The 24,944-nt window shown below is 36.9% G+C and overlaps 1 protein-coding gene across 1 annotated transcript; it reads right to left on the bottom strand.

The window, feature by feature from the left end:
* Positions 1 to 1,444: 1,444 nt before the first annotated feature.
* LOC106072536 (lipopolysaccharide-binding protein-like) lies at positions 1,445 to 19,745 on the bottom strand (the record flags this gene model as incomplete). Its single annotated transcript, XM_056034366.1, has 16 exons — positions 1,445 to 1,760; positions 2,558 to 2,634; positions 3,700 to 3,763; positions 4,340 to 4,382; positions 5,362 to 5,429; positions 6,399 to 6,554; positions 7,413 to 7,487; positions 7,857 to 8,036; positions 8,365 to 8,456; positions 8,938 to 9,001; positions 11,574 to 11,728; positions 14,499 to 14,572; positions 15,667 to 15,801; positions 17,327 to 17,426; positions 19,094 to 19,207; positions 19,718 to 19,745. Coding segments are annotated over 16 exons (1,473 nt in total), but the record flags the coding sequence as incomplete, so codon positions are not given.
* Positions 19,746 to 24,944: the final 5,199 nt, after the last annotated feature.

Genomic DNA, 24,944 nt, shown 5'->3' with positions numbered 1-24,944 from the left:
GCCTGCCACCGGGTCTAGTTAGATTCGCTTGGGTAGCCTGCCACCGGGTCTAGTTAGATTCACTTGGGTAGCCTGCCACCGGGTCTAGTTAGATTCGCTTGGGTAGCCTGCCACCGGGTCTTGTTAGATTCGCTTGGGTAGCCTGCCACCGGGTTTAGTTAGATTCACTTGGGTAGCCTGCCACCGGGTCTAGTTAGATTCGCTTGGGTAGCCTGCCACCGGGTTTAGTTAGATTTACTTGGGTAGCCTGCCACCGGGTCTAGTTAGATTCGCTTGGGTAGCCTGCCACCGGGTCTTGTTAGATTCGCTTGGGTAGCCTGCCACCGGGTTTAGTTAGATTCACTTGGGTAGCCTGCCACCGGGTCTAGTTAGATTCGCTTGGGTAGCCTGCCACCGGGTTTAGTTAGATTTACTTGGGTAGCCTGCCACCGGGTCTAGTTAGATTCGCTTGGGTAGCCTGCCACCGGGTTTAGTTACATTCATTGATGCACTTAGAGCAACAGGAACTAATTCAAACTTTAGTTCAGCTGTCAGGCTTCTGTAGCTAGATTCTTTTATAAGGTGGTCACAGGTTACACGTTCGTTTGTGTGTCATGAAGCCATTAGATAGCTTCGTAAGGGAAAGGTAGTTAGCCATAGCTTGGCGCCATGTGAAGGGAAACTTTGAACTTAAATAGTCAGATCGCTTTTCATCCCCATGTCAAAACAAACAAATGCCTTTCGTTACAGTAATTCAGACTACTTGGACATACTTCTCATCTACTTCCTGTTACTTCAGTAATACACACTAAGACCACTTCAACGTGAGTCAGAAAAGTTTGTACAGCGTTAAGTGTTTTACCCCAAAAAACAGCCAAGGGTGGCTAGGGCTGGGAGGGGGGGAGGGGCTTGAAAACGTAAGCTAAGTGAAATTATGTGATGCAAATGTCGGATTAATTTAAGGAGAAAGAGAATAAAGATCAAGGTTTTATATACTGTAAAAAGGCAGCTTTCAATATTTTCAGCAAGAATATTAGAAGCTGTGAACTACAAACTATCAACAACCACGACACTATCTCCGACACTACAAAAATAAAACACGTGTGCGTATCGAAATTGTGCCGACATTATGGTTATTTTGAGTTATATTATTACATTGAAGGGTTCGGATAACCGAGATGTACTGCGCTGTAGTTTCCAGATCAAGCAGAACTTCATTCGTTTGTTTGGAGGTCTTATTCTGTCCTCTCGATTCTGTATGTAGTTTTGACGAACCTAGTCGACATTCTCTGGTTAAACTCCACAAGGACCAAATTTTACTAAGTCCCAATGTTCATCTTCTGGAACATATGTTGTCGCATTCTGTTGTACTGATTGTATGGAATTATGTGAAACGTCATACCACTTGTACAAATTATTTTTAGTTTAATAGTATTTTAAAAAATCAGTAAAAGAACAAATCGTCTGTAACCAAAAATGTAACGAGATGTTTTAATAATAAGTTGTATTCCATAGTTTAATGCATTTGATTGTGCCACCTGAACAGAAAAAACCAGCAATAACTCAAAGCCAATTCTAAGAACTGTTTTATTTTGCTTGAACTAGTGGTTACCATGTGATCGGTTCTTAATTATTAAGTAAAAGACTGAATGATGCAGAGAAAAAAAAAAGTTAAAATCTTAGAAATAAAACTAAAACTTTTCCTCCAATCACGAATGTCCTAAGCCAAATGTTTAGGCAATGCCTTGATACTGTACGTCAGAACCCACGATGACTGCATTCTGAAAAATCAAATGTAAAATTCAAGTGTATGGATGGATACTAGCAAACATTCTGTACGTAAACCAACAATATATTGCATTACAAGGTAAATTTTTTTTCATATTGCCTCAGGGTGGTACTTCTCATTTCAATACAATATTTCTTCAGAATTTCACATTTACAGCCATATTTCTCAAAACTGCAAGACATATCCTTTTTTTTTCGATATCAAGCAAAATAAACTAATTACCACTATTTAATTAAGAAACTTTTATTTGATTCATGCTTTTTTAGGAACAATGCATAATTGTGCAATGTTTCCACTTGATACGAGAACGGGAAGTGGGAGAAAAAACGTCTTCAAAATTTGTAACAGACAGACGGACAGACGGACAGAGTGAGTTGATACAAGCTATATAAAAAATAATTAATTTTTGGGATTTATATTTATATATTTTCAGTAACATGGTAAACTTCTTCACTGTTTCTGATGTAAAGAATAAAAGTACTGAGTACTAGTGGTCATGAGTAATTCATAGATAAACGACTTGAGTTTTTTTAAAAACTATTTTACTTGAATCGTAAAGCAATTTGTATTATTTAGTTTTGAGACATTGACATTGTTCAGTTCATCTTTTATTTCAAAAAATTCTCCCAAAGTTCCTCCTTTTATTTTCCTGATGTTTTTCATTAAGTTAGCTAATATCGCCCTTTTTATTTCTCCATATATCTTTCTCTTCTTTACCTTGTCAGCATATTTTTTTTTATTGTCACTCCATCTTAAAAATATATCATGAAAATTCAGCATTGTACTTACATCTTGATAACTGATTCTTGGATTTTTAAAATTTAAATCAGGAATTACTGGCAGCATGACTCCTCCATCAGCTATAGCTAGAAATACAAATGGATGATTCATTAAATTTTGTTAAAACCTAGGTCAAATAATCTAATCTACTTTTTTGAGCTCAGTTATATGATGACAGTACAAGAGAAGTCCTTCTCCCTGGCCAGTCTAAATGAAGAGTTCATCTCAAATGATATTCGAGTTACTCAACTTCCTCGCCATTGGAGCGGATCGAGTTCATAATTACGTAGAGACAGTCCTATGTTGACGTTTTCTGTCTATTTCCAAAAGGCCACACTAATTTTGATGCAACTTCCCAAAGACATATTTCGATATATTTTAATATTTCGGAACTTGGGTTGCCTCATTGGCTGTGCTTTTTTGGATAACTAACAATGAACTTTTATATGATTTGGGAAATAACTGTTACATTTGTTTTTAGGTTCTTTTCAACAAATTGTGTCACCACTTCTGGCAGCAGACTCAGTTCTCTTCCAGTTCTTGACCAACTTGTTCAGATTTTTGTTTCTCTGTACGCTGGAATTCTTTGAAGAAGAGCCTCTTTTGTTTTTTAAATCCAACAATGCTGTCTTGAAGGGTTTAATGGCTGGAAGGACGGACCTGGTAGCTGAGCGGTAAAGCACTTGGCGTACGAAATAAGGTGTATCGGATTGGAATCTCAATGACGACAGTGATTTTGAATTTCGGCATTTTTAGGGCACCCCTGAGTTCCCCCAAATCTAATGGGCACCTGACCTACGTTAGGGAAAGTAAAGTCGGGTTGTTGTTGTGCTGGCCACCTGCCATCCTCGTTAACGGCCAAAGAAACTGATGACCTTTACATCGACTTCCCTATAGATCACAATGTTCTATTGGAACATTTTATGGCAGTAACATTTTAAACGCTGTTGTTTTGTTTCAATAGCTCTTGTGAATAAATTGCGCTATTTTAAAACGCTTTGATGAACCAGTTTTTGTGAGGTCTATTTAATGTCTTTCTTTCCTTGAAAACGCTAATGGTTTATTCTAATATTTTTTTTTACATTAACAAATATTACATTCTTATCCTAAATTATATATTTTTTAAAAAATCTTTTCAAACAAATACTAACCGTTCAATTGAGGAATTAATATCATAGTCATCCCTTCATCTAGTGCTCTGTTGATAGACGCTACCTAAAAATAGAACATAATACACTATTGTCTATACTCTATATGATATAATACTTTCTTTTAACATTCAGCCACTCGTATAGAGTTTAACACATAAGGCAAAGATATAATATCAATAATAATATCAAATTGCATAAAAAGATTTTTTTTCTTATTTTAGAAATAATAACTACACATATATTTCAAACTTGTAAAAAATAAAAAAAAAATATAAAAAAAAAATAGGGTATCAGGATATAGATTTGCCTTCTTAGTGCTACTTAGAAAATAACGTCTAGATTACCATCAGATTCGTTCTCTCTCTTTCTCTCTCTCACTCCATCTCTCTCACTCTCTCTTCAAAACTCATTCACTTTAGACATATTGATCTACATTCCAGATAGACCGTGAAATAACACTTCAAATGTTTTTAACCGCTTTTAGCCTGCCACCTTTTTCTTGAATATTGGCTATTGGGAGTAACAAGTGGCAATTGGGTGGCGGGTGATTATACTAGACAAAACCTTTAACGTCTGCCTAGCGCTGCTATCCCTCTTGTTACTTCCCTTAGAACTAGATTAGCAAAACAAATACACTTACGTCTACGTTTCCAATTTGAGAATGAAAAGATTCAATGACAGTTCTGGAGGACAAACAATCAACATTATTAGAGAAGTCCTAAATACTTATTTTAAAAAGAAGAGCCGGATAAACTGTCTGAGAGGCCCAGTGCAAACTTGAATGTCATGAAGGGTAGCCTCTGCCTCCCCTGTTACCTCACCCCCCCCCCTTTTTCCAACCTTATGATGACAATTTGACCAAAGTTTTTCTGTAAAACTGTGACCGCTACAGAAGTAAATATCTACAGGTTTCTTTCACCCACTCAGCACAGTCTGGCGCAGTGTTACTTAAATGAAGAAATATTGAACTCACTGTTAAAAAACAATTTTTTTTTAAATTAACTAACTTTAAGCATTTATATAGATCCGATGTCTGCATGTTCCTAAAACAATATTCATTTAAGATATCAAAAACTAGACACTCTTACGAAGCCAGCTATCAACAACTCAATTAGTCCAGCCTGTGATGAGGCCTCCCCACTTCCCTACTCTTCGGTTAATGCTGTTACCACAGCTGGCTTTTTAATAGATATGTTTTATTGGTTCGAAGTAATTTTGGTGTACAAAGTCTGCAATATTTATGTAGTTTTTAGTTAAAAAGAAAAGATAGTTCATCAATTCTATTACATCACAGAGTCACACTGGTGTAAACAGTGGCTTAGTTATGGTGGGGGGGGGAGGTCAACATGTGAAAATTCCCCCCCCCCCGGGCTCCTACTTGAGGGCGGCCACCAAATGAGAGTCTGAAATTAGTTTTTACATTAAATATTACGCCATTATCTCTTGTCAAGATGTCGAACGTCAAAATGCAGGGGCTCCTAAAGAGGTCAAGCTCCCCCCCCCCGTGCCCCCAAATCCCTAGCTACACCACTGGGTGTAAGCAAAACAACCACAATCACTTTTCCTATTTACTTCTGAAACCTCACAGGGAAGTGTTAAATTTAAATACATTTTAACTGGTAAAACCAGAGCAAATTGGAAAGACAAAATGTTATTACGTACCTGAATGTTTTCACTTGGCCAACGATACGATTGTTTCTGATGTTAACTGTTCCAACAAGCGATATGACCTGGTACAGTAGCAATAGATTAAAAAAAATAATAATGAGTTATAAACAAATATCAATTCGCTTCTCCTGTCCGGTAGGTATTTCTATATCTACCAAACAATACTTTAAATATTACAGTTACAAACACTATTGTGGTTACAAAGTGTCTGCATAAAGTGTGCTCGTATTCTCGTAATATACTCCGGATTGACTACATTGCGTAGTACATTTTTTACCACTAAAATATACTTATTAAAATTAAAATTAATTTATAAGCACTCTCTTTCTTTCATAATATGGCATGCTTTTAGATATATTGGTTATTTTATTAATACGTGTTGTTTTTTTTATTCCAGCTGTCGATAAAGTGTAGAAGCCTCCATAGAAATTCTGCCCAGGGGTCTTCACATACTTCAATCCGGCCGTATCATTTAGCCTGCTAGATAATGTCATCGGACTGGTCATTTGGGGAAGATGCACAAGGGCCGGTACCTATGAAAGCAGATATGACCACCTAATGGACAACTTTAAAAGAGAGAAAGGCCAGTAAAAGAGTTCATGACATTCTCTTATAAAAGGGTCACGGAGGTTAGTGATTTGCCCTAGCATTATCTTTTAATATTTTTATAAACGATATTTTACATAATTTACAGTGCGATACTAGATCTAGCCTAAAAAAAACTCCGCAATATTGGAAAAGAAAGCCTGGCATTTCCACACGTTTAGGCCAGACGCAGAATGTGACGCAGAGTGTGACATTGCAAAAGATAACATGTCCACTTCTTGATGGATGTCTGGTGATCTTAAAACATATAGAAACCAATTGTGTCAACCCACGCATGCGTGCGATCAGTTTTAGATGCTTTATTACACTTAACATTGTATTGGTTCACATTACATAGTAATGCCAAAGCCGATTTTGACACCCAGTCCGCCCCTGGATATCGTTGTGTCAAGTCTATGTCCAGACGAATGTGCTGATGTACCTACCACGTTAGCTGTCACCACGGCTGATGCTGATGTTGTAGACAAATCCAAAGTCCCAGAGAGAGTCAGTCCAAGGCCGTTACTGGTGATATTGAAGTCTGGAGCCTTGCTTGAAGATATTGTCAAAGTGACCAAAGAGTCCGGGAACTTTTCGGCCAGCTGTTTAAACCAAATTGTTTAATAAAGTAGGAATAGAGAAATATTCGTATAAAGTTATGAGGACATTATTTAAATTGAGTGCTTTCCCTTGCTCACTGACATTAAAATGTGACCAGGTATTGAGATGTATTATTCTTGTCTATCATACAAAAGCGTAGACCAGCGGTTCTCAACCTTTTAAGCTCGGCGACCCCTTTTTACAATATCCCACTATGCCGCGACTTCCCCCCCCCATACACACATACAGCAATAGAAGAATAGACAATAACAATCCTTATTTTTGATGGTCTTAGGCGACCCCTGGCAAATCGTCAATCTACCCCCTAGGGGTTCGCGAACCACAGGTTGAGAACCCCTGGCGTAGACGATATGAAACGATATCATTTAAAAGATAAATACAAACACTTAATAAATGTAATAATAAAATAATTGTAAATAAATGAATGGTCATTGTGCTGGTCACATGACACTTTCGCTAACCGTGGATTACAGAAACAGATGACCTTTACATCACCTGTACTAGTAACTGCAAGGTCTGAAAGTGGAACTTTAAGAAAAAATAATTGAATTTTAAATTTCGATAAAGTTTAGGCTTTATGATTAAAATGATCCAAAATATATTCATTACAGTTCTTTTTTATAGGAAAAATTGAATTCTATTATAACTTGAGATATCTTATATATGTAATTATTTAAAAAAATTATTTGACAGGACACAATGATAAAAAATGTAGGTTAATATTATCTTTTAAATAATTTAACTATTAATAGACTGGTGTTGTTTATTTGGTACAGCGCAATATTCACTGCACTATTTCATCACCATTTATTTATTTTTTTGTACAGAAATAAACCTACCAGAGGAATCAAGGTGCCAGCACATGCTGAATTTGGACAAGTTGTATTCAAGAAACTTTTGGCTTGCGCTGGAAGCTGAAAAATGTAAAGATATTTCTAGCAGCTGATAGTTGGAATGGACTATCTATTTCTAAATAATGGCAAGTAGTTTTTGTAAGTCATTTAATTAGAGCCAGGTTAAGAAAAAGTCTAATGCGAATATATATATTTTCTCTGTAATTCTACTCACTCTACCGTAACTAGATACCAGGGAGGAGGAATAGCGATCACAGCTGATTCATTCACTAGCTCACGCCCATTGTCATCAGAGAATTGGGATTTCAATCATTTTTTGGGTCTCTCACTCTCTTTTTCTCTCTCTTTCTCTCTCTTACAATTTCTCTTTTTTTTTCATTTTCCCTTATTTTCAAGTTTTCTGTTGACTTCGTCGTGGTCAAAGTTTACCCTCTCAGGGGAGATCAAGAATTGAAGATATCCATGTGAATGTGCAGCATAGCCCAATGTCTTCAGTACATAGTCTGTCATCCACAGGTAAAACATCCTGCTGTTGTCTGTCCATGCAGGTATAGCAGCTGGTGAGAAAGGAATCTGATTTTGTCTGTCTGCCTTCCAGTAAACAGCTCCCTGTTTTAAAATGAGACAAAAATATATAATTAACAATTTATTAATTCTCAAATGGTAATTTTACAATTTGTAATATATTTACTGTCACCTGTGCAAGAAGCATAAGAACAAGCCAATCGATAATAAGAAATAATGTTTTAAAAAAATAATGCATATAAACAAATTTAAACATAAATTATTCAAAAATGATTCAAAGCCTAATTAATTTTCATGTTTATCATTGCCTGATGTTACATATTATACCGTCAATGACGTTCCTCAAATATTTCCCCAGCATGTTTAGAACTGAACTGCTTATGTATTTCAATCAGTCAAACTTTCAACATACCTTGAGCGGCATCTCTAGGTAATTGTCAGTAAACACCACGGGAGAAAGCAATCTGTAGTCAATGATAAACTTATCTATAATATCAGCTTCCACTGAAAACAAAAGTTTCAGATATTTACGAATTAGGGAGTAAAAGTGTGATAATATAATCAGAAAAAAAGATCACATTACTACTAAATGAATTAGTAAATTTTTTTTTTTCATGGCATAAATATCAGAATATATTTTGAAGCTAGAGAGTATATTAACATAATAAAAGATACATTTTTTTGTTAATAACTAATCAATTTCTTATAAATTATGGCTTTTATATAGTGTTACTTTCATGCTTATAGTATGCTCAGAGCGCTTTGGTCCAATCTCAGTTGTGGACCAGTTGGGGGAGGGGGTATTTAGGAGAAGGTTTTTCTGTGCTGCCTTTAGGCGCTCAGTAAACACAACTCTGCCCGAACCTCGAGCCCCCTTCATAGGTAGCCAAGCCAAGCCAAGTTCAAGCGCACTTAGCCTCTCGACCACGCTTCCCACAGACAGTGTTGGTACAAATCCTCAGATCCTCAGGTCTCTATAACTCACATGTTATCTTTCGTAACTGGTTCGCAGCGTCATGGTTGATTACATCTTTAACTTTGTCACAAACCTAAAACAACAAATATAGTATTTCAAAACAATGATAAAGTCACTTTCAAACTAACCACATTTTCTAGAGTCACACAAGAATTTATTTTGTACATCATTGCGTGTTTTGTTTGTATACTCTAGCTCAGTGGTTCCCAAACTTTTTTCTTAACGGAACACTTCGCACATTCTGTGTATTTAACTGCTTATTGTTTTAGCCATTAATTAATTTAATATTTTCATTAGTTTGTGGAACACCTTTTCAGGCCTCGCGGAACACTAGGGTCCCCCGGAATACAGTTTGGGAAACATTGCTTTAGCTTACGAATAAATATAAGGACTCTTAAATATTTATTATAATTTTTATCCTTTTTGGAGACCAAACAAAAAAATTGATTTTTAGACAATTCAAATAAAAAAGTCACTTCAAAAAGTCATATACATCCGCAACAGCGTTGGATATTGCTCCAGAGTCGCTGTAATCACAAAGACATTGTTCAGAACACGTGAAGTGTCAGCTGTAACTCTATACAAACACATTTATATTGTGACGATGTTAACGATATGACATAATATTTAAATACAGAAGGTCTTCGGGTTACGACAGTCCCAAGTTACGATATTTCGCGGTTATGACACATCTCCAATATATGTATAAAGCTGTGTTTCGACTGAAGTGTTTTGTGTGGAAAAAGTCGTCAACACACACTTCGTGTGCGGGAAATTGTTGGTGTGACGGGACAGTGAACAGAGGAAGACGGCATCAACCCAGTCGATTTGTACGCAATGTTAGCTTATGGCTTTGTCATCCTCTTTCTAATGTGTGTTCCCATTTTGATTAACCTTTGGCCTTCATCGTGGCTCGGAGGCGTTAGGCAAACTCAGAGGGTAGCCTACTGCATCGAAGAAGAAGAAGCCATTACGATGGAGTAAAATTAGATAGCGTTACAGTATTTGCATGTACGCATGTTCCGACTTACACCGAAAATCGGTTTACGACGCGACGTAAGAACGGTCAACATCTCGTAACCCGAAGCCCCCCCCCTCCTGTAGTTATGTGGTTGACTTATGGCATTGACTTTTCCAGTGATTCCTCATTCGAGCCTCCAGGACTTTGTTTCCTTATTAGCTTGTATCTAGACCTACTCTCTGTCTGATGTTTATCTTGGAAACTTTTACTTCCCTCAAACTCTATATGGTCATGGCCACATTCTTATATGCTCGCGAGTCTTGGACGCAGAGTTAGAGAGGAAGAACCTAGCAATTGAAATGAGATGCTACAGAAGGATCCTAGGTATCACATTTAAAGACCGCATCACAAACCAAGAGATCAGAGACTGCAGCGATTGGACTCCAGGACGACCTGCTAACTATTGTAAAAAAAAACGCAAGCTAAAAAAACTATGGCCATATTACATGATCTTCGGGGCTCGCACTGACTTTCCTTCAGGGAACAGCACCCGGAGGCAAATAGAGACAGCGATAGGAAGACAACGTAATAGAATGGACGGGCTTGTCATTGAAAGAGGTTCTAACTAAGATAAAAGAACGAGAAGAATGGAGAAAGGCGGTCGCCAAATGGTGCCTCAACGGTCCAACAGAATAAGGGATAGGTAAGGTAGGTAAGGTGAGATATATTCTATATCAACGAGAAATCAAGCTATCCCTATGATTAACTCTTAAACGAGCATTTCATAGCACACACACACACACACGCGCGCACACACACACACACACACACACCCCAACTATGATGTTACGTCTTATCTTATAAATTACAGACGTTACTTCATAAGATAACGTCCTACGCGTATCCATTCGCCAATCCAGTCTTTGCTTTTCTTGGCTGATTCAGGCAACCCATTCCAAGTATTCGACAAAGTGAGTTTATTACATGAAAACAGTAGTTAAGACGTGACTGAAAGAATAGTTTTCAAATCTTTCAACTATATGTTATTTGCTAGGTGTTTCTACAAGCATTCTACATTGAGCAACTGTGTCTATAAGTAAACTAAAGTCGTTTAAATTATGCTTAGAAAGATTTTTTTAAAAATGTTATTCAAGATTTGTGTAAAACATTAAGTTATACGCCTTCAAGTACTAGTGGGACTAAGCTTATCTAGCTGTCTTAGGTTACAACCCGCAGACACCAAGAAACAATCATATAATAGATTTAAAATATCATTAGCACCAAACAATAGATTTAAAATATCATTAGCACCAAACAATAGATTTAAAATATCATTAGCACCAAACAATAGATTTAAAATATCATTAGCACCAAACAATAGATTTAAAATATCATTAGCACCAAACAATAGATTTAAAATATCATTAGCACCAAACATTAGATTTAAAATATCATTAGCACCAAACAATAGATTTAAAATATCATTAGCACCAAACATTAGATTTAAAATATCATTAGCACCAAACAATAGATTTAAAATATCATAAGCACCAAACAATAGATTTAAAATATCATTAGCACCAAACCATATATTTTCTCACACATTCAAAGGCCAACAATCTGGACAAGATTAAAAAACTAAACTAGCTCTGTAGATGCAAGCAGCAGACAACCTATCACTGACCTTGCTCTTTACGATATCTTTTATCATTCCACTAAACAGTCCTTTCAAGAGATTCAGAAGCCAGGCCAAGTCTCCCTGGAAGTTCACATTGAAGTCTCCAATATTTGCACTGCAGCTTCGTGATACAAGTTTTGGGCTCGTGTCTTCAAACTGATCTGTTCAAAGGTAGAATATGTTAGGCCGCAACTAATGTTTACTTAGTAGACGCAGAAATGCCACCAAATTCATTTATGTGGTTCTGGAACTAGACATCCGAACTAGTCTCGAACCATTGGATCTAACATCAAAATAACGGAACTAGTCTCGAACCATCGGATCTAACATCAAAATAACGGAACTAGTCTCGAACCATCGGATCTAACATCAAAATAACGGAACTAGTCTCGAACCATCGGATCTAACATCAAAATAACGGAACTAGTCTCGAACCATCGGATCTAACATCAAAATAACGGAACTAGTCTCGAACCATCGGATCTAACATCAAAATAACGGAACTAGTCTCGAACCATCGGATCTAACATCAAAATAACGGAACTAGTCTCGAACCATCGGATCTAACATCAAAATAACGGAACTAGTCTCGAACCATCGGATCTAACATCAAAATAACGGAACTAGTCTCGAACCATCGGATCTAACATCAAAATAACGGAACTAGTATCGAACCATCGGATCTAACATCAAAATAACGGAACTAGTATTGAACCATCGGATCTAACATCAAAATAACGGAACTAGTATCGAACCATCGGATCTAACATCAAAATAACGGAACTAGTCTCGAACCATCGGATCTAACATCAAAATAACGGAACTAGCATCAAGACTATAAACATTTAATGATGTGATCATTATGTAAACGCTCAGATTACAGACTAAATGTGTAGCTCGATCAATGTATATAGGCCTGCCAGCCTCCTCTAAAATCAAGAAATGATGGGGATTAAAAATGCGTACATTATTTCAATCTGCTACGTGCCTTCCTCTGTAATTCACATCTTTTGTCACATTTAAAGCTTACAAAGACGGTATCTGTCGGTAAGGTGTGGGATCAAGGCCGGCTTTACAAATCGATGGGCCCAATTGAATGGACGCTTGCGAGACCTCTTCTCTACATTTTTTTACAATAACTATCACTATTATTTAGATCATTCCATCAACATTTATTATAGAACATACATAGGAAGCAACTCAGACACCATCGAGTTAATTAAAGTTACGCCAATCAAACGCAACACTAATTATGTTAACTCTTTAAGTCCTACATGTTTAAAAGCCCGTGACAAGAGCCATAGCTGATAGTGATATGCTAAATGTAAATTGCGGTGCTCAATTCGGAGCGATCGGTAAAATCGGTTTAAGACCGGCCCTGGTGGGAAAGTTTTTTATATTCTATTTTATTCTACAAACTCTAAAGACAACTCAACCGATGAGTTGTAGGTTATATCCCTTTTGCTCTTGCCTTGTCCTTAAAGTAATATCCACATGGTAAATATGTGTTCAGATCAAGACAGAAAATAACTAGAACTAGACGTCTTCTACTTTGGAAAGGTCACAAAACATTAATGGAATAATAACTTGATTCGAGTTTATAGGTCATACATCTAGGTCATACATCTAGGTCATACATATAGGTCATACATATAGGTCATACATATAGGTCATACATCAAGCTCCTCCTTCGTGGTTGAAGATGTTCATATTTCTCATTTCCAATGAACTCCAAGATAGCTATAACGTCCAATGCTCGCCTTAAAAAGCCACCCAGATACATGGCATGGGTAAATTGGGTCTACTGCAGGGAGGCCTGCTTTTGGTACGATAGTTGGGACTTCCTTTAAAGGACGTGAGCTCCATAAGCAGCTGAGTAGACCAGACCGATGCGTAGTGGCAGCTTAATCGTGTGTTAACAGGTCGTCCTAGCCCAGTTCAGAGTAGGTCACTGTCCAAATGTGCTTACTTCGGACGTTTTCGAGAGAATTATGACAAACGGTGCCGCCACTGCATAGAGGACGAAGAAATGGTAGACATCATTCTTTGTGAATGTCGCGTTCTGCATGAAAGACAATCGGGACAAGGATTTGAAAGAGAGAGAACTGGTTCGTGTTCGACTTTAGGGCTGTCCTTGTACGGGGACAAGGCGACTTTAAAACTCACTGCCCGCTTCCTTTCACGTGCTCTTAGGGAGTGATTCTCAGCATGGTTCGTCACTATTGGGGTTTCTGATTCGGTAGGCCTGCTTCTTCTCTCAGCCTTTTGTTAACTCTGCCTTGTTTCACGCTGGAGGTCATACCAGGATTGTCGAAGGGGGGTAAATTACATTGTTTATGCCTTAATGCAAGAGAATGCAGTAAGCAATGTTAAATACTTGTTATTCAGGCATTGTGAGAACTCAGTAAGATTTCAGGCATTGTGAGAACTCAGTAAGATTTCAGGCATTGTGAGAACTCAGTAAGATTTCAGGCATTGTGAGAACTCAGTAAGATTTCAGGCATTGTGAGAACTCAGTAAGATTTCAGACATTGTTAGAACTCAGTAAGATTTCAGGCATTGTGAGAACTCAGTAAGATTTCAGACATTGTTAGAACTCAGTAAGATTTCAGGCATTGTGAGAACTCAGTAAGATTTCAGACATTGTTAGAACTCAGTAAGATTTCAGGCATTGTGAGAACACAGTAAGATTTCAGGCATTGTGAGAACACAGTAAGATTTCAGGCATTGTTTGAACACAGTAATATTTCAGGCATTGTTAGAACACAGTAAGATTTCAAACATTGTTTGAACACAGTAAGATTTCAGGCATTGTTAGAACACAGTAAGATTTCAGACATTGTTAGAACACAGTAAGATTTCAGAAAATTGTTAGAACATAATAACATTTCCATGAGATTGTATATGATCTATAAAATACAATGTACTGACCTATTCCAACAGTAACTGTAAGATCCACTCGCCTGAAATTGACTGTGACACCGCCAGAATTAGAAATAGGAATGCTGAGATTGAAGAAAAAGTTATTGTTAGTAATTATTAAGATACATTTAAATAATGCACTGCGGCCTGGTATTTGGTCATACATTACTTTACTAAGGCGTTCAAGGGATGTAAGAAGTAAATTATTTTCAACGTTATAGCTCCCTGTTGCTCTCCCTTGATGGACAGTCACACAGTACACACTCGCAAGGACAGGATTTTATCTACGAGTTGATGTTTGGCAGAATATCTTCTTTGATATCATTAGTAGAGAGTCCAAAGATTTGAAAACGATTCGACCCTGTACATTCTCCAGGTCTGTGGCTGACCAATGTTAGTATTAGTACATAACGTCTCTTTGACTGGTAGGGAATCAGCATGTTGTTTTTATTTTCCAGGACTTTTAAAAAGAGAGGAATCAAACCTCCAGGCCCCTGACGGAGTTTGCTGGTGGTGATGATTGCTCTCTTCTTTATAATTTCCAAGCTGTACAAAAAGGCCTGTTATTAGATTTATATACATGAATACTAATGAATTAGGGGAATGCTATGGAGCGAATGTGTAAGAGTACCTCTCGCCCCCCCCTCCCCCCCCAAAAAAAAAGGATTTATTTGAATAACAATCAATGTTTTTTGTAGGCGGTTAAAAAGGATTAAAAACTCATGATATTTTATTTTAACTTATAAACTAAATTAAAGAAAAAAAACTAAAGTTCCCCTTTCAGACCTTGTGGTCAGATGATGCAAAAGTCATCAGTTTTTGTGGCCTACGGTTAACGAGGGTGTCATGTGGCCAGCACAACGATCAACCGCCTTTACTTTTCCCCAACGAACGTCAGGTACCCATCAGAGCTGGACTCGGCGCCCGAAGATCCCGAAATAAAAATCCCAGTCTTTACCAGGATTCAAACCCCGGTCCCCGGTTTGGAAGCCAAGCGTTTTACCGCTCAGCCACCACGCCTCCCTATAAACCAAATGGTTATTTGAAAAAGAATCTGCATAGTTAGCTATGTGCCAAGCGTCTCCCCCCCCCCTCCTTCACAGCTCGTACCCCACTTTGGGAAACACTGTCTTAGATTAACAGAAGAATCAAACGTAACAGAATGCAGCACACTTACAACAAGAGCGTATAACGAACGCTGTAGTCCAAGACGACATCCACTCCAAAGTTTCTCAGGTTCATGGTCAGTCCACGTTGGCTAGGATTTGAAGACATGTCGATGCTGGGAATTGCAACATTGCTCAAACGGAGACTGTGAAAATGTTGACACTCAGAGTATAAAACATAAATTCAACAAAAATGAGACTGACAATGAGGAATTCTTACTATTAATGGACGCTATATTGAATTAAGGTGCAATAATGTTTTTTAAAAAGAATAGAGCTATGGTTTTAAACAATATATCAAGGCGTAGCAGTTAAACTTTATATTTTAATGAATTAGAAAAAAATTAGTTTGAAGTCATGGTCATGACAGGCCATGGAGTGAAATTTAATTGTTCTCCCAGATTGAAATTATTTTGTGCTACAAACGGAATAGCTTAAAACATTTGATCATTAAAACAATATATGATTTATATATATATATTAAAATAAAACGAGAAACATAAAGAAAAATGTTTTATGTTTATTTCGTAAATGATAAATGCAACAGCAATATAAGTTCTTTCAAAATCGTTAGTATTGTTACAAATGACCAGTGACAGGAAGAGGTTAACGTGTGACCCCGACGAGATAACACAGCAGGGGGTGTTCCCTGGAATGTACATGTATAAACAGAGACAGGATGTGACGTGTCCTTACATGTTATTCCAAAAGGTACTAGCAATGTCCAGTGACAGATAGAGGTCACAACTTGTGACCCCGGCAAGATGACACTGTAGCCGATGTTTTCTGGAATCTACATGTATAAACAAAGACAGGATGTGACGTTTCCTCACGTGTTATTCCAGAAGATACAAGCAGTGTTTGTGCAACTTTGGAGAAGCGATTAGGGACTCAATATAAGCTAGAAAGTTAATGTGAAAGTCAGTCGTATGAGTCGTATGGAGTCGTGAGTGAGTCGTGACAGTCGATACAGACGATGTAAGACGTGTGCGGCTCTAGTGGAAGTGAAATGTGTACGACTCGATTCAAGTTAACTAGGGTAGAGTTAACTGGAGTGGACTACTGTCGTTAAAGTCTATACAGAGAACTACAGTGGACTTGAACCGTTACAGTCGATACAGTCGATGTAAGACGTGTGCGGCTCTGATTCGGTAGACTTGAGTACGACTTGGTTCAGCTTTGGGAGACCTGGAGCGACACTGGGAAGTGTGTCGTTGGTCTGTTCTGTGGAATACGGCTCGATGCAAGTTGAGAAGAGAGGAATTGCAACGAAGTGAAGAGAGGCAGTGCAACGAAGTATAGCTAACTGTAAACTGACAGATATTGTACAGTCTTCTACGCTACATGTTACAGTAACGAATTGTTAGAGTTAATAGTCATTAAAGTTATATGAAACTGAAAGTTTAGTCGTCAAGTTCTTTGCAGTGTTTTTATTTGTGTGCCTTCTAATACATTTAGCCAGAAGATTCAGAAATACGTAACAGTATTCAATATATTCAATTGCCAAGTACTCTCATAAAAACCAGCGTTCAAGTGTAATCGGTATTAATCCAGAACTTTGTAACATTTACGCGAAAAGATGTAACTCGCCTAGACTGCTTTTTATTTGCATAACTATTTTTAAACAACTTTTTTTTTATTTTAGATATTGATTTAATTTGTAGGACTTACTTTTTCAACCAGTACTCAAATTGTCCATCTTTTCCTTGCATGTTGTCCAAACGAATGGTGTTAATGGCTTCGGTTAGTTTTTTTTTAGCAACTTTCTCAGCTAAAGAAAATGTTAATAATTAATAATAATAATAATTGACCTCACAGATACATTCATGGCCCTTAACATCCCTAAGAAGAGTCTCGTTGCCTATCAGAGGGCGGTACGGTTGCAGACCAACCACAACGTAGCTCGACCTTGGCAGTGCCAATGAATGAAACTTAGTTCTTTTTTCCCATAATAATAATAAGGCTTGTATTCCGAATAGTAAGAGGAATGCAGTATTTCAGGTGAGAACGGAGACCCAGTTACTTTTTATTTTATCAGTTTGGGAAATGGAAATTCTGATACAGCCATTTGTTGTTCACAGCAGTATTAGACTACTGAGCCACTATGGTCTTAACAAGTGGAATTGGTTTGTGAAATCAAATTTACACAATAAAATTGTTTAGATCTGGCTGGATGTCTTGTAGTGTTTTCATCAACCTACGTTTGGAAAATATGTTTGTACTAATAATGAAACATTGCTAACTAGTAGATCTAAATAGTTTACAACTATTAAAACTAATTTTAAAAATTGCATTTAATATTTTGGTGGACACAAAAAGTTTGCTACCAAAGTGTGATAATCTTAACCTCTTTATTATTTCACTTGAACCACTGTACAAGCATCAAAGCTTATTAAAAGAGTATTAAAACTTTGAAACCAAGATACTTATTGGCCACGAAAAGACTTCTAGGTTTCATAATGAATGCTGTGTTGTCAACTTTGCTCAATAGGCTTAGTCCTTGTGCATAAAGCCTAGTTTCAGTTAGATTCGTTCTGTCGCCAGGTAAAATTGTAATTAACATGTTTCTTAATATGGATCTCAATTGTTCACTGCAACTTTTTTCAATGATGTATCTTCGTGGTAATGGTCTTAAGCCCATCATTACCTATAAAGTGCTTCCAATTGCATGCGTCTCAAATAGCCTCTGACAACCAGTCAGTTACTGAGCCTGGCGGAACCGTTACCACAGACAGGAGAAGGGGCAAAGGCAAGCAACTGGCGACTAAACTAGTAAGCTTCGGGCAGGAGGGGCTCGTTAGCCTTGGTTGGCTACCCATCTAGGAGAAGGAAAACTCTGAATCCAAACCTCCGCTGCCCTGCGGCTATACCCAAACACGGGAAAGGCTTCGGGAGACAACCCTGAGGAAAAATCAGGAGCTGGTGACCCTTAGACAGACTGTGGCACACCGTGCTACAGCCTGGCAGATCCTGCGGCTCTACTGATCCCAAACTGTATTGGATATTCCGTTCCTTTGGCCACATCAGCTGCGCTGATAGGGGGGAACTGATGTGTAGGCAACATCGTTCCGACCATAAACAATGCCCAGGCTTTCATCTCACTATGCTCTGAGATGAACCATAGTCGTTCTACGACTGAAAGAGGCCAATGATCTTCGTCTAATTAAAGCGTTCTGCTTCGCTTTCTTTTGAAGACATTGAGAAATATATGACAAAACGTATAGGTGATTAAGAAATAAAAATCAGGTTTCCTAAATTTTGTATAGTAAATTATAAAAACGTATATGCTTTTAATTAATATAAAATACAAATTAATCATAATGAACTTGTTGACTCTTTTTTTATATGCATATAATAATGTTAATTTTATAATGTTTTATAGGTAACAAATTTCACTTTTTTTTTTGTCTGGACATAAAGAGCCATTAAAAAAAGTACCGTAATCAATTCCGTTTGGTGTCACTCTCATCTTGACCCCAGGGTTATTGGACAATGTCTGGCCGATTGCCAGAGTTATCAGTAACAGTAACAGTGTTGTTCCCATTGTGATTCCTGTTGCAAAAAAAAATTATAATCCTATTAGAAAAAGAATAAATACACTGTAACAACCAAATAAGTCCTTGATTGAAAGACAACAAACATAATCAATCAATCAATCAATCAATCAATCAATCTGTCTGTCTATCTCTATATATCTCTATGTATGTATGTATGTATGTATGTATGTATCTATGTCTGTCTGTCTGTCTGTCTGACTATCTATCTATCTATCTATCTATCTATCTATCTATCTATCTATCTATCTATCTATCTATCTATCTATCTATCTATCTATCTATCTATCTATCTATCTATCTATCTACTATCTATCTATCTATCTATCTATCTATCTATCTATCTATCTATCTATCTATCTATCTATCTATCTATCTATCTATCTATCTATCTATCTATCTATCTATCTATTTATCAGACAGCTGTAACACAAACAGTTCAACATAACTTATCTATAAACACAGAGAGAACATTTGACATGACAAAGAACATCAATTAGCTGATTACCTGAATGCACGAGGCTCAAACTGCGACAAAGTCATAACAAAACATTATGAACCTTGAACTTTATATAACGAATCCCACGCCAACACATGGTACAATATTTGATCACTCAGCTTTAATATCTCAGGTTATCGATCCCGTTTGCAATAATGTCTTTAGTAATAACCTTTTTTTCTCTAAAACTAACAGAAAATAGAAAATGAAAACAGAAAAACGCCTACATAGACTAGCCATTTTAGTGAGTTTAATTGAATTTTTGTTTTTTAATTACTTAAATAAACGTTGGTTAGACATATTTTGTTATTAACTTAAGTTTTTCTAGCAATGTTCAAACACTTTTGCAATCTCAATGGCTATGTACACAGTACCAGATTAAGATTTTAAGCGTTCATTTTTGGTAAGCGCTCTTCTTTGCTACCTCCTCCTTTCCAGGCCAATGCACATCGGTAGCATGGTGGTCATGTACTTTGAACTGCACCATGCTTAACCTCAATATTATTAAAATGCTTGCACTAATTTGATGACATCGCATGATTGCCGAAACGCGTTATCGCCATATGAAATAATCACTTCATCATATGATAACAACATCACATGATCACCGGATCACATGATTACTACATCGCACGTCATATGATTGCCGCATCAGACAATCACCATATTAAAGCATCACCACAACTCATGATCACCACTTGCAAGGTAACTACATCACATAAACACGTCGTCATATGATCACCACATCACATGATCACAACATCAAATGATCATCACATCAAATGATCACCACATCACATGATTATCTCATCACATAATTAACACATCGTAAATCACTTTACATGATACACACATCATATGATCACCACCTCACCTTATTACATCACATGATCTCAACATCACGTGCTAGTAAAATGCTTGTAAAATGTTTCAGATGTTTCTTTACATTTGAAGATAGTCTACTTCCTAGCCTAAACCTCCCGCAGGACGACGGGGGATGTCAGCCGGCAGGGTATGAGCCCGGGATCATCGAGAATTACGAACGAAAGTCAGGCGCACATACTGTACGACCAGACAGCCACATCAAATGATTACCACATGACATGATCGCCACATCAAATGATCACCACATGACATGATCGCCACATCACATGATTACCACATGACATGATCGCCACATCAAATGATTACCACATGACATGATCACCACATCACATGATCGCCACATGACATGATCACCACATCACATGATCGCCACATGACATGATCGCATCTTATGCGATGGAACAAGAATAACTTTTATTCAGATGAAACGTCTCTAGGTTAATGATATTAATTAATTTTTATGAAATCGAATATTAAATCAGATGTCACAACGACGCGTGCTGTATTTGGTATCTCGGAATATCTGAAGACCCAACAATAATTTGATCATATCATGTTGTATTTAGATCTCCATATTGGATCTAGTGGAAAAAAAAAGACACTTAAAAAGTGTCGAAATTGTAACTAGATCAGAGAAAAGATCTGATGAATCCATTCATTCTGACCTAAGCCCATGAAATTGTAACTAGATCAGAGAAAAGATCTGATGAATCCATTCATTCTGACCTAAGCCCATGAAATTGTAACTAGATCAGAGAAAAGATCTGATGAATCCATTCATTCTGACCTAAGCCCATGAAATTGTAACTAGATCCGAGAAAAGATCTGATGAATCCATTCATTCTGACCTAAGCCCATGAAATTGTAACTAGATCCGAGAAAAGATCTGATGAATCCATTCATTCTGACCTAAGCCCATGAAATTGTAACTAGATCAGAGAAAAGATCTGATGAATCCATTCATTCTGACCTAAGCCCATGAAATTGTAACTAGATCCGAGAAAAGATCTGATGAATCCATTCATTCTGACCTAAGCCGATGTAATTCTCAGAGTGAGACTTAAAGTGAACATAGGTCAGAGATTTTGACTTTGTTTTTGTTTACTTTATACTTATTATTTTTTATTATATTTTTCTCTTTTTTTATATTGGTACCGACTATGTTAATGTAATAGTAGTGCAAAGTGTATTTAATCGGTTGACATGAGTGACGAGTCGTAAGATCAGGTAAGTTTAACAAGCATAAGTATGTATTTTTTTGTTGTTTTTTTTAATCTCTAGTTCAGTTTTGTAATCTCTGGAATTAGAAAACAGAAAAATAATATTTTATACGATTATATATTACATAAAAAATATAGAAACGATTCTCGTAGTATATTTTTTTCAACAAGTTACATCATTTAATAAGGACATTACAATGAAATAATACTGGTTTGTTAGTAATAGAAAAGGGCAATAATAAGGATAAACTTAATAAATCTAAGAGTTATGTACTCTTATGCTTTTTTTTCGAGTCTCTCCAACAGAACACAAGACAATAGTAAGAACATTTCTTGTATTATGTGGACGTCAGCTCACCATTTTGTACATTTGGATTAGAAGAGGAACACTTTCATTAACATTCTCTCCCTCTCTCTCCCGTACTTCTGATTCTCTTTCGCTCTTTTTTATTTATTCTCTTTTATTACGTAACTTTTTTTGTTTAGAATAACAACATTTCTGATGCAAAATATTATACCTTAAACTGTGAAAAATAAGCAAAATATTTGAGGTACTGTTGTAACCCTGCCTTGAACCAGTGCTTGAGGTGCGCACTAGCGCACTAGTGAACGTAAACAGGAAGACACTAGAACGGAGAGAAGAACAGTGCATCAGGGATTGTGAAGAGTCTGAATGTTTGGGAAACTAAGAAGCCAGCTTTTGTTGCTGCCTGAAGGTTGTAGAAGGGACCTGGAGCGAAGCGGGAAAGGCTGTCGTTGGTCCACATTCGGGTTAAGTAGCAAAGGACTGGTATACTTAGTAGTGAGACTCTGAGGAAGCTGAAGGATGAATCATCATGTTATGTGTTTACCCTAGTGAATAAACACAACTATTTATTTCCTGTTAAACTGTGTTGAGTTGCATGCCTATTCGTTGTGTGCCTAACCTAGAGTTACAACAGTACTTAAAAAACAAAACAAATCTCATCTAAATTGTAGAGCCCTATATTTACAGTCATATCTCTCAATACTATAAGAATTATGCTTTTTCAATATCAGACAAAATTTAGTAATTATGAGTGATTAATTTTTATTTTTTTTAAATTGATTTTTTTTTCGTATGAACAATGAATAATTGTGTAAAGTTTCAATGTGAAACGGGAGAAATAATGTGTACAAAACACGACAGACAAAGTGAGCTGATATAAGCTTTGTAAAACACGACAGACAAAGTGAGCTGATATAAGCTTTGTAAAACACGACAGACAAAGTGAGCTGATATAAGCGTTGTAAAACACGACAGACAAAGTGAGCTGATATAAGCTTTGTAAAACACGACAGACAAAGTGAGCTGATATAAGCTTTGTAAAACACGACAGACAAAGTGAGCTGATATAAGCTTTGTAAAACACGACAGACAAAGTGAGCTGATATAAGCTTTGTAAAACACGACAGACAAAGTGAGCTGATATAAGCTTTGTAAAACACGACAGACAAAGTGAGCTGATATAAGCTTTGTAAAACACGACAGACAAAGTGAGCTGATATAAGCTTTGTAAAACACGACCGACAGAGTGAGCTGATATAAGCTTTGTAAAACACGAAACACAGAGTGAGCTGATATGAGCTTTGTGAAACACGACAGACAGAGTGAGCTGATATAAGCTTTGTAAAACACGAAACACAGAGTGAGCTGATATGAGCTTTGTGAAACACGACAGACAGAGTGAGCTGATATAAGCTTTGTAAAAGAGATTTAAAAAATCTGGCACGTGAGTAAACGACCGGTTACCAAAAGATGAAAGAGAAATGGCCAAGAAGGCATTAGGAAATAGAAACAGTTGGCGCCCTGTAGATTAAATTAATCTGTTGCGATCTGATAGTCTTGAGTCATGAACAACATGTGCGATACAAAGCAAAGGGTGAAGTGGGACGTCTCCGGACGAATGCAGAGGCGCAAGAAAGACAAAGTTTGACAGTTTAATGACCTAATGTCGAGCTAAGTTACTGAGTTAAGTGGTAGATTACAAAATTAGTGGTGGGCATGGCATCGAGTGTGACGACGCTAAAAAGAACAAAATGGAACATAAAAACAAGGAAATATTTTAAAAAATACTTTAAAAAAACAAAAAACAAAGCTTATTTACTTGTATCGATTAGTTTGGATCAGTAATATAATTAAACTAGTCGAACGGCGGCGTATCATACGCCGCTATTTTGCTGGGCCGCATTACGTCACTGCAACCTATGTGACCGCAGTGTGCCCCGTATTAAATGAAACCATTTTATAACTTAAAACAGATTTTCCCCGCCCTTTTGTCGATTTACCAGGAGCTGCTGGAAATCTTCCGAAATCGCAAAATATACGAAAAATGTCCTTAAATTATACGGAAATATATTCACAAAAATTGTCAAATTGGGGTGTCATTCAATATTGAAAACGCCAATCCTACGCGCGTTAAATAAAAACGGCATTATGCATTAGCCGTAATTGTGTAAGCTGATGAAAGAAGCTTCTCGCACCTCAAACTAATGAAGAATTACTTGAGGTCAACAATTCTCAAAGATAGATTGAAACATTTGGTAATTCTTGCTATTGAGCGTGATCTATGTAGGAAACTGAATTATTATGATATACTGTATGACTTTGCTACAGACATGGATCGTAAAGTAATTCTGTACGTAGTAAAGAATGAATAAAATGCATAGACGAATTTATTTTCTAATACAAACTCTTAAATTTCACTTATTATCCGCTTCCCTACCCAAATTTGGCCCCACGTAATCCGTTTCGCATAGGGCCCCACAAGGTATGCTACGCCGCGGGCCGACTAGTATTCTAATATTGTAACAACATGTACCTTACAAAGATAGACACAAATTCTTTTACTCCTTGACAATCCAATTATTAAATACGATTCAACTGTCTAATATAAACAGTTTACATGTAACATTTGAGTTGGTGTGAATGTATATTTTGTTTTTTATAGTTCTATTTTTTTGGGTGTAATGCACAAGTACAGATTATTATTATTATATTATTATTATTATTATTATATTAGAAATGAAGGAGTAGTCATTCTCTGGCGCTGCCAGGGTCGAGTTTCGCTAGAGAGAAACAAAATTCATCGTAGTCCCTTTAACAGTTTCCA

The sequence above is a fragment of the Biomphalaria glabrata genome, chromosome 7 (genome assembly GCF_947242115.1).
Source record: "Biomphalaria glabrata chromosome 7, xgBioGlab47.1, whole genome shotgun sequence".
NCBI classification, from domain to species: domain Eukaryota; kingdom Metazoa; phylum Mollusca; class Gastropoda; family Planorbidae; genus Biomphalaria; species Biomphalaria glabrata.
The sequence above is the reverse complement of the archived record's forward strand: the minus strand, read 5'-3'. Positions and strand labels throughout refer to the sequence as shown.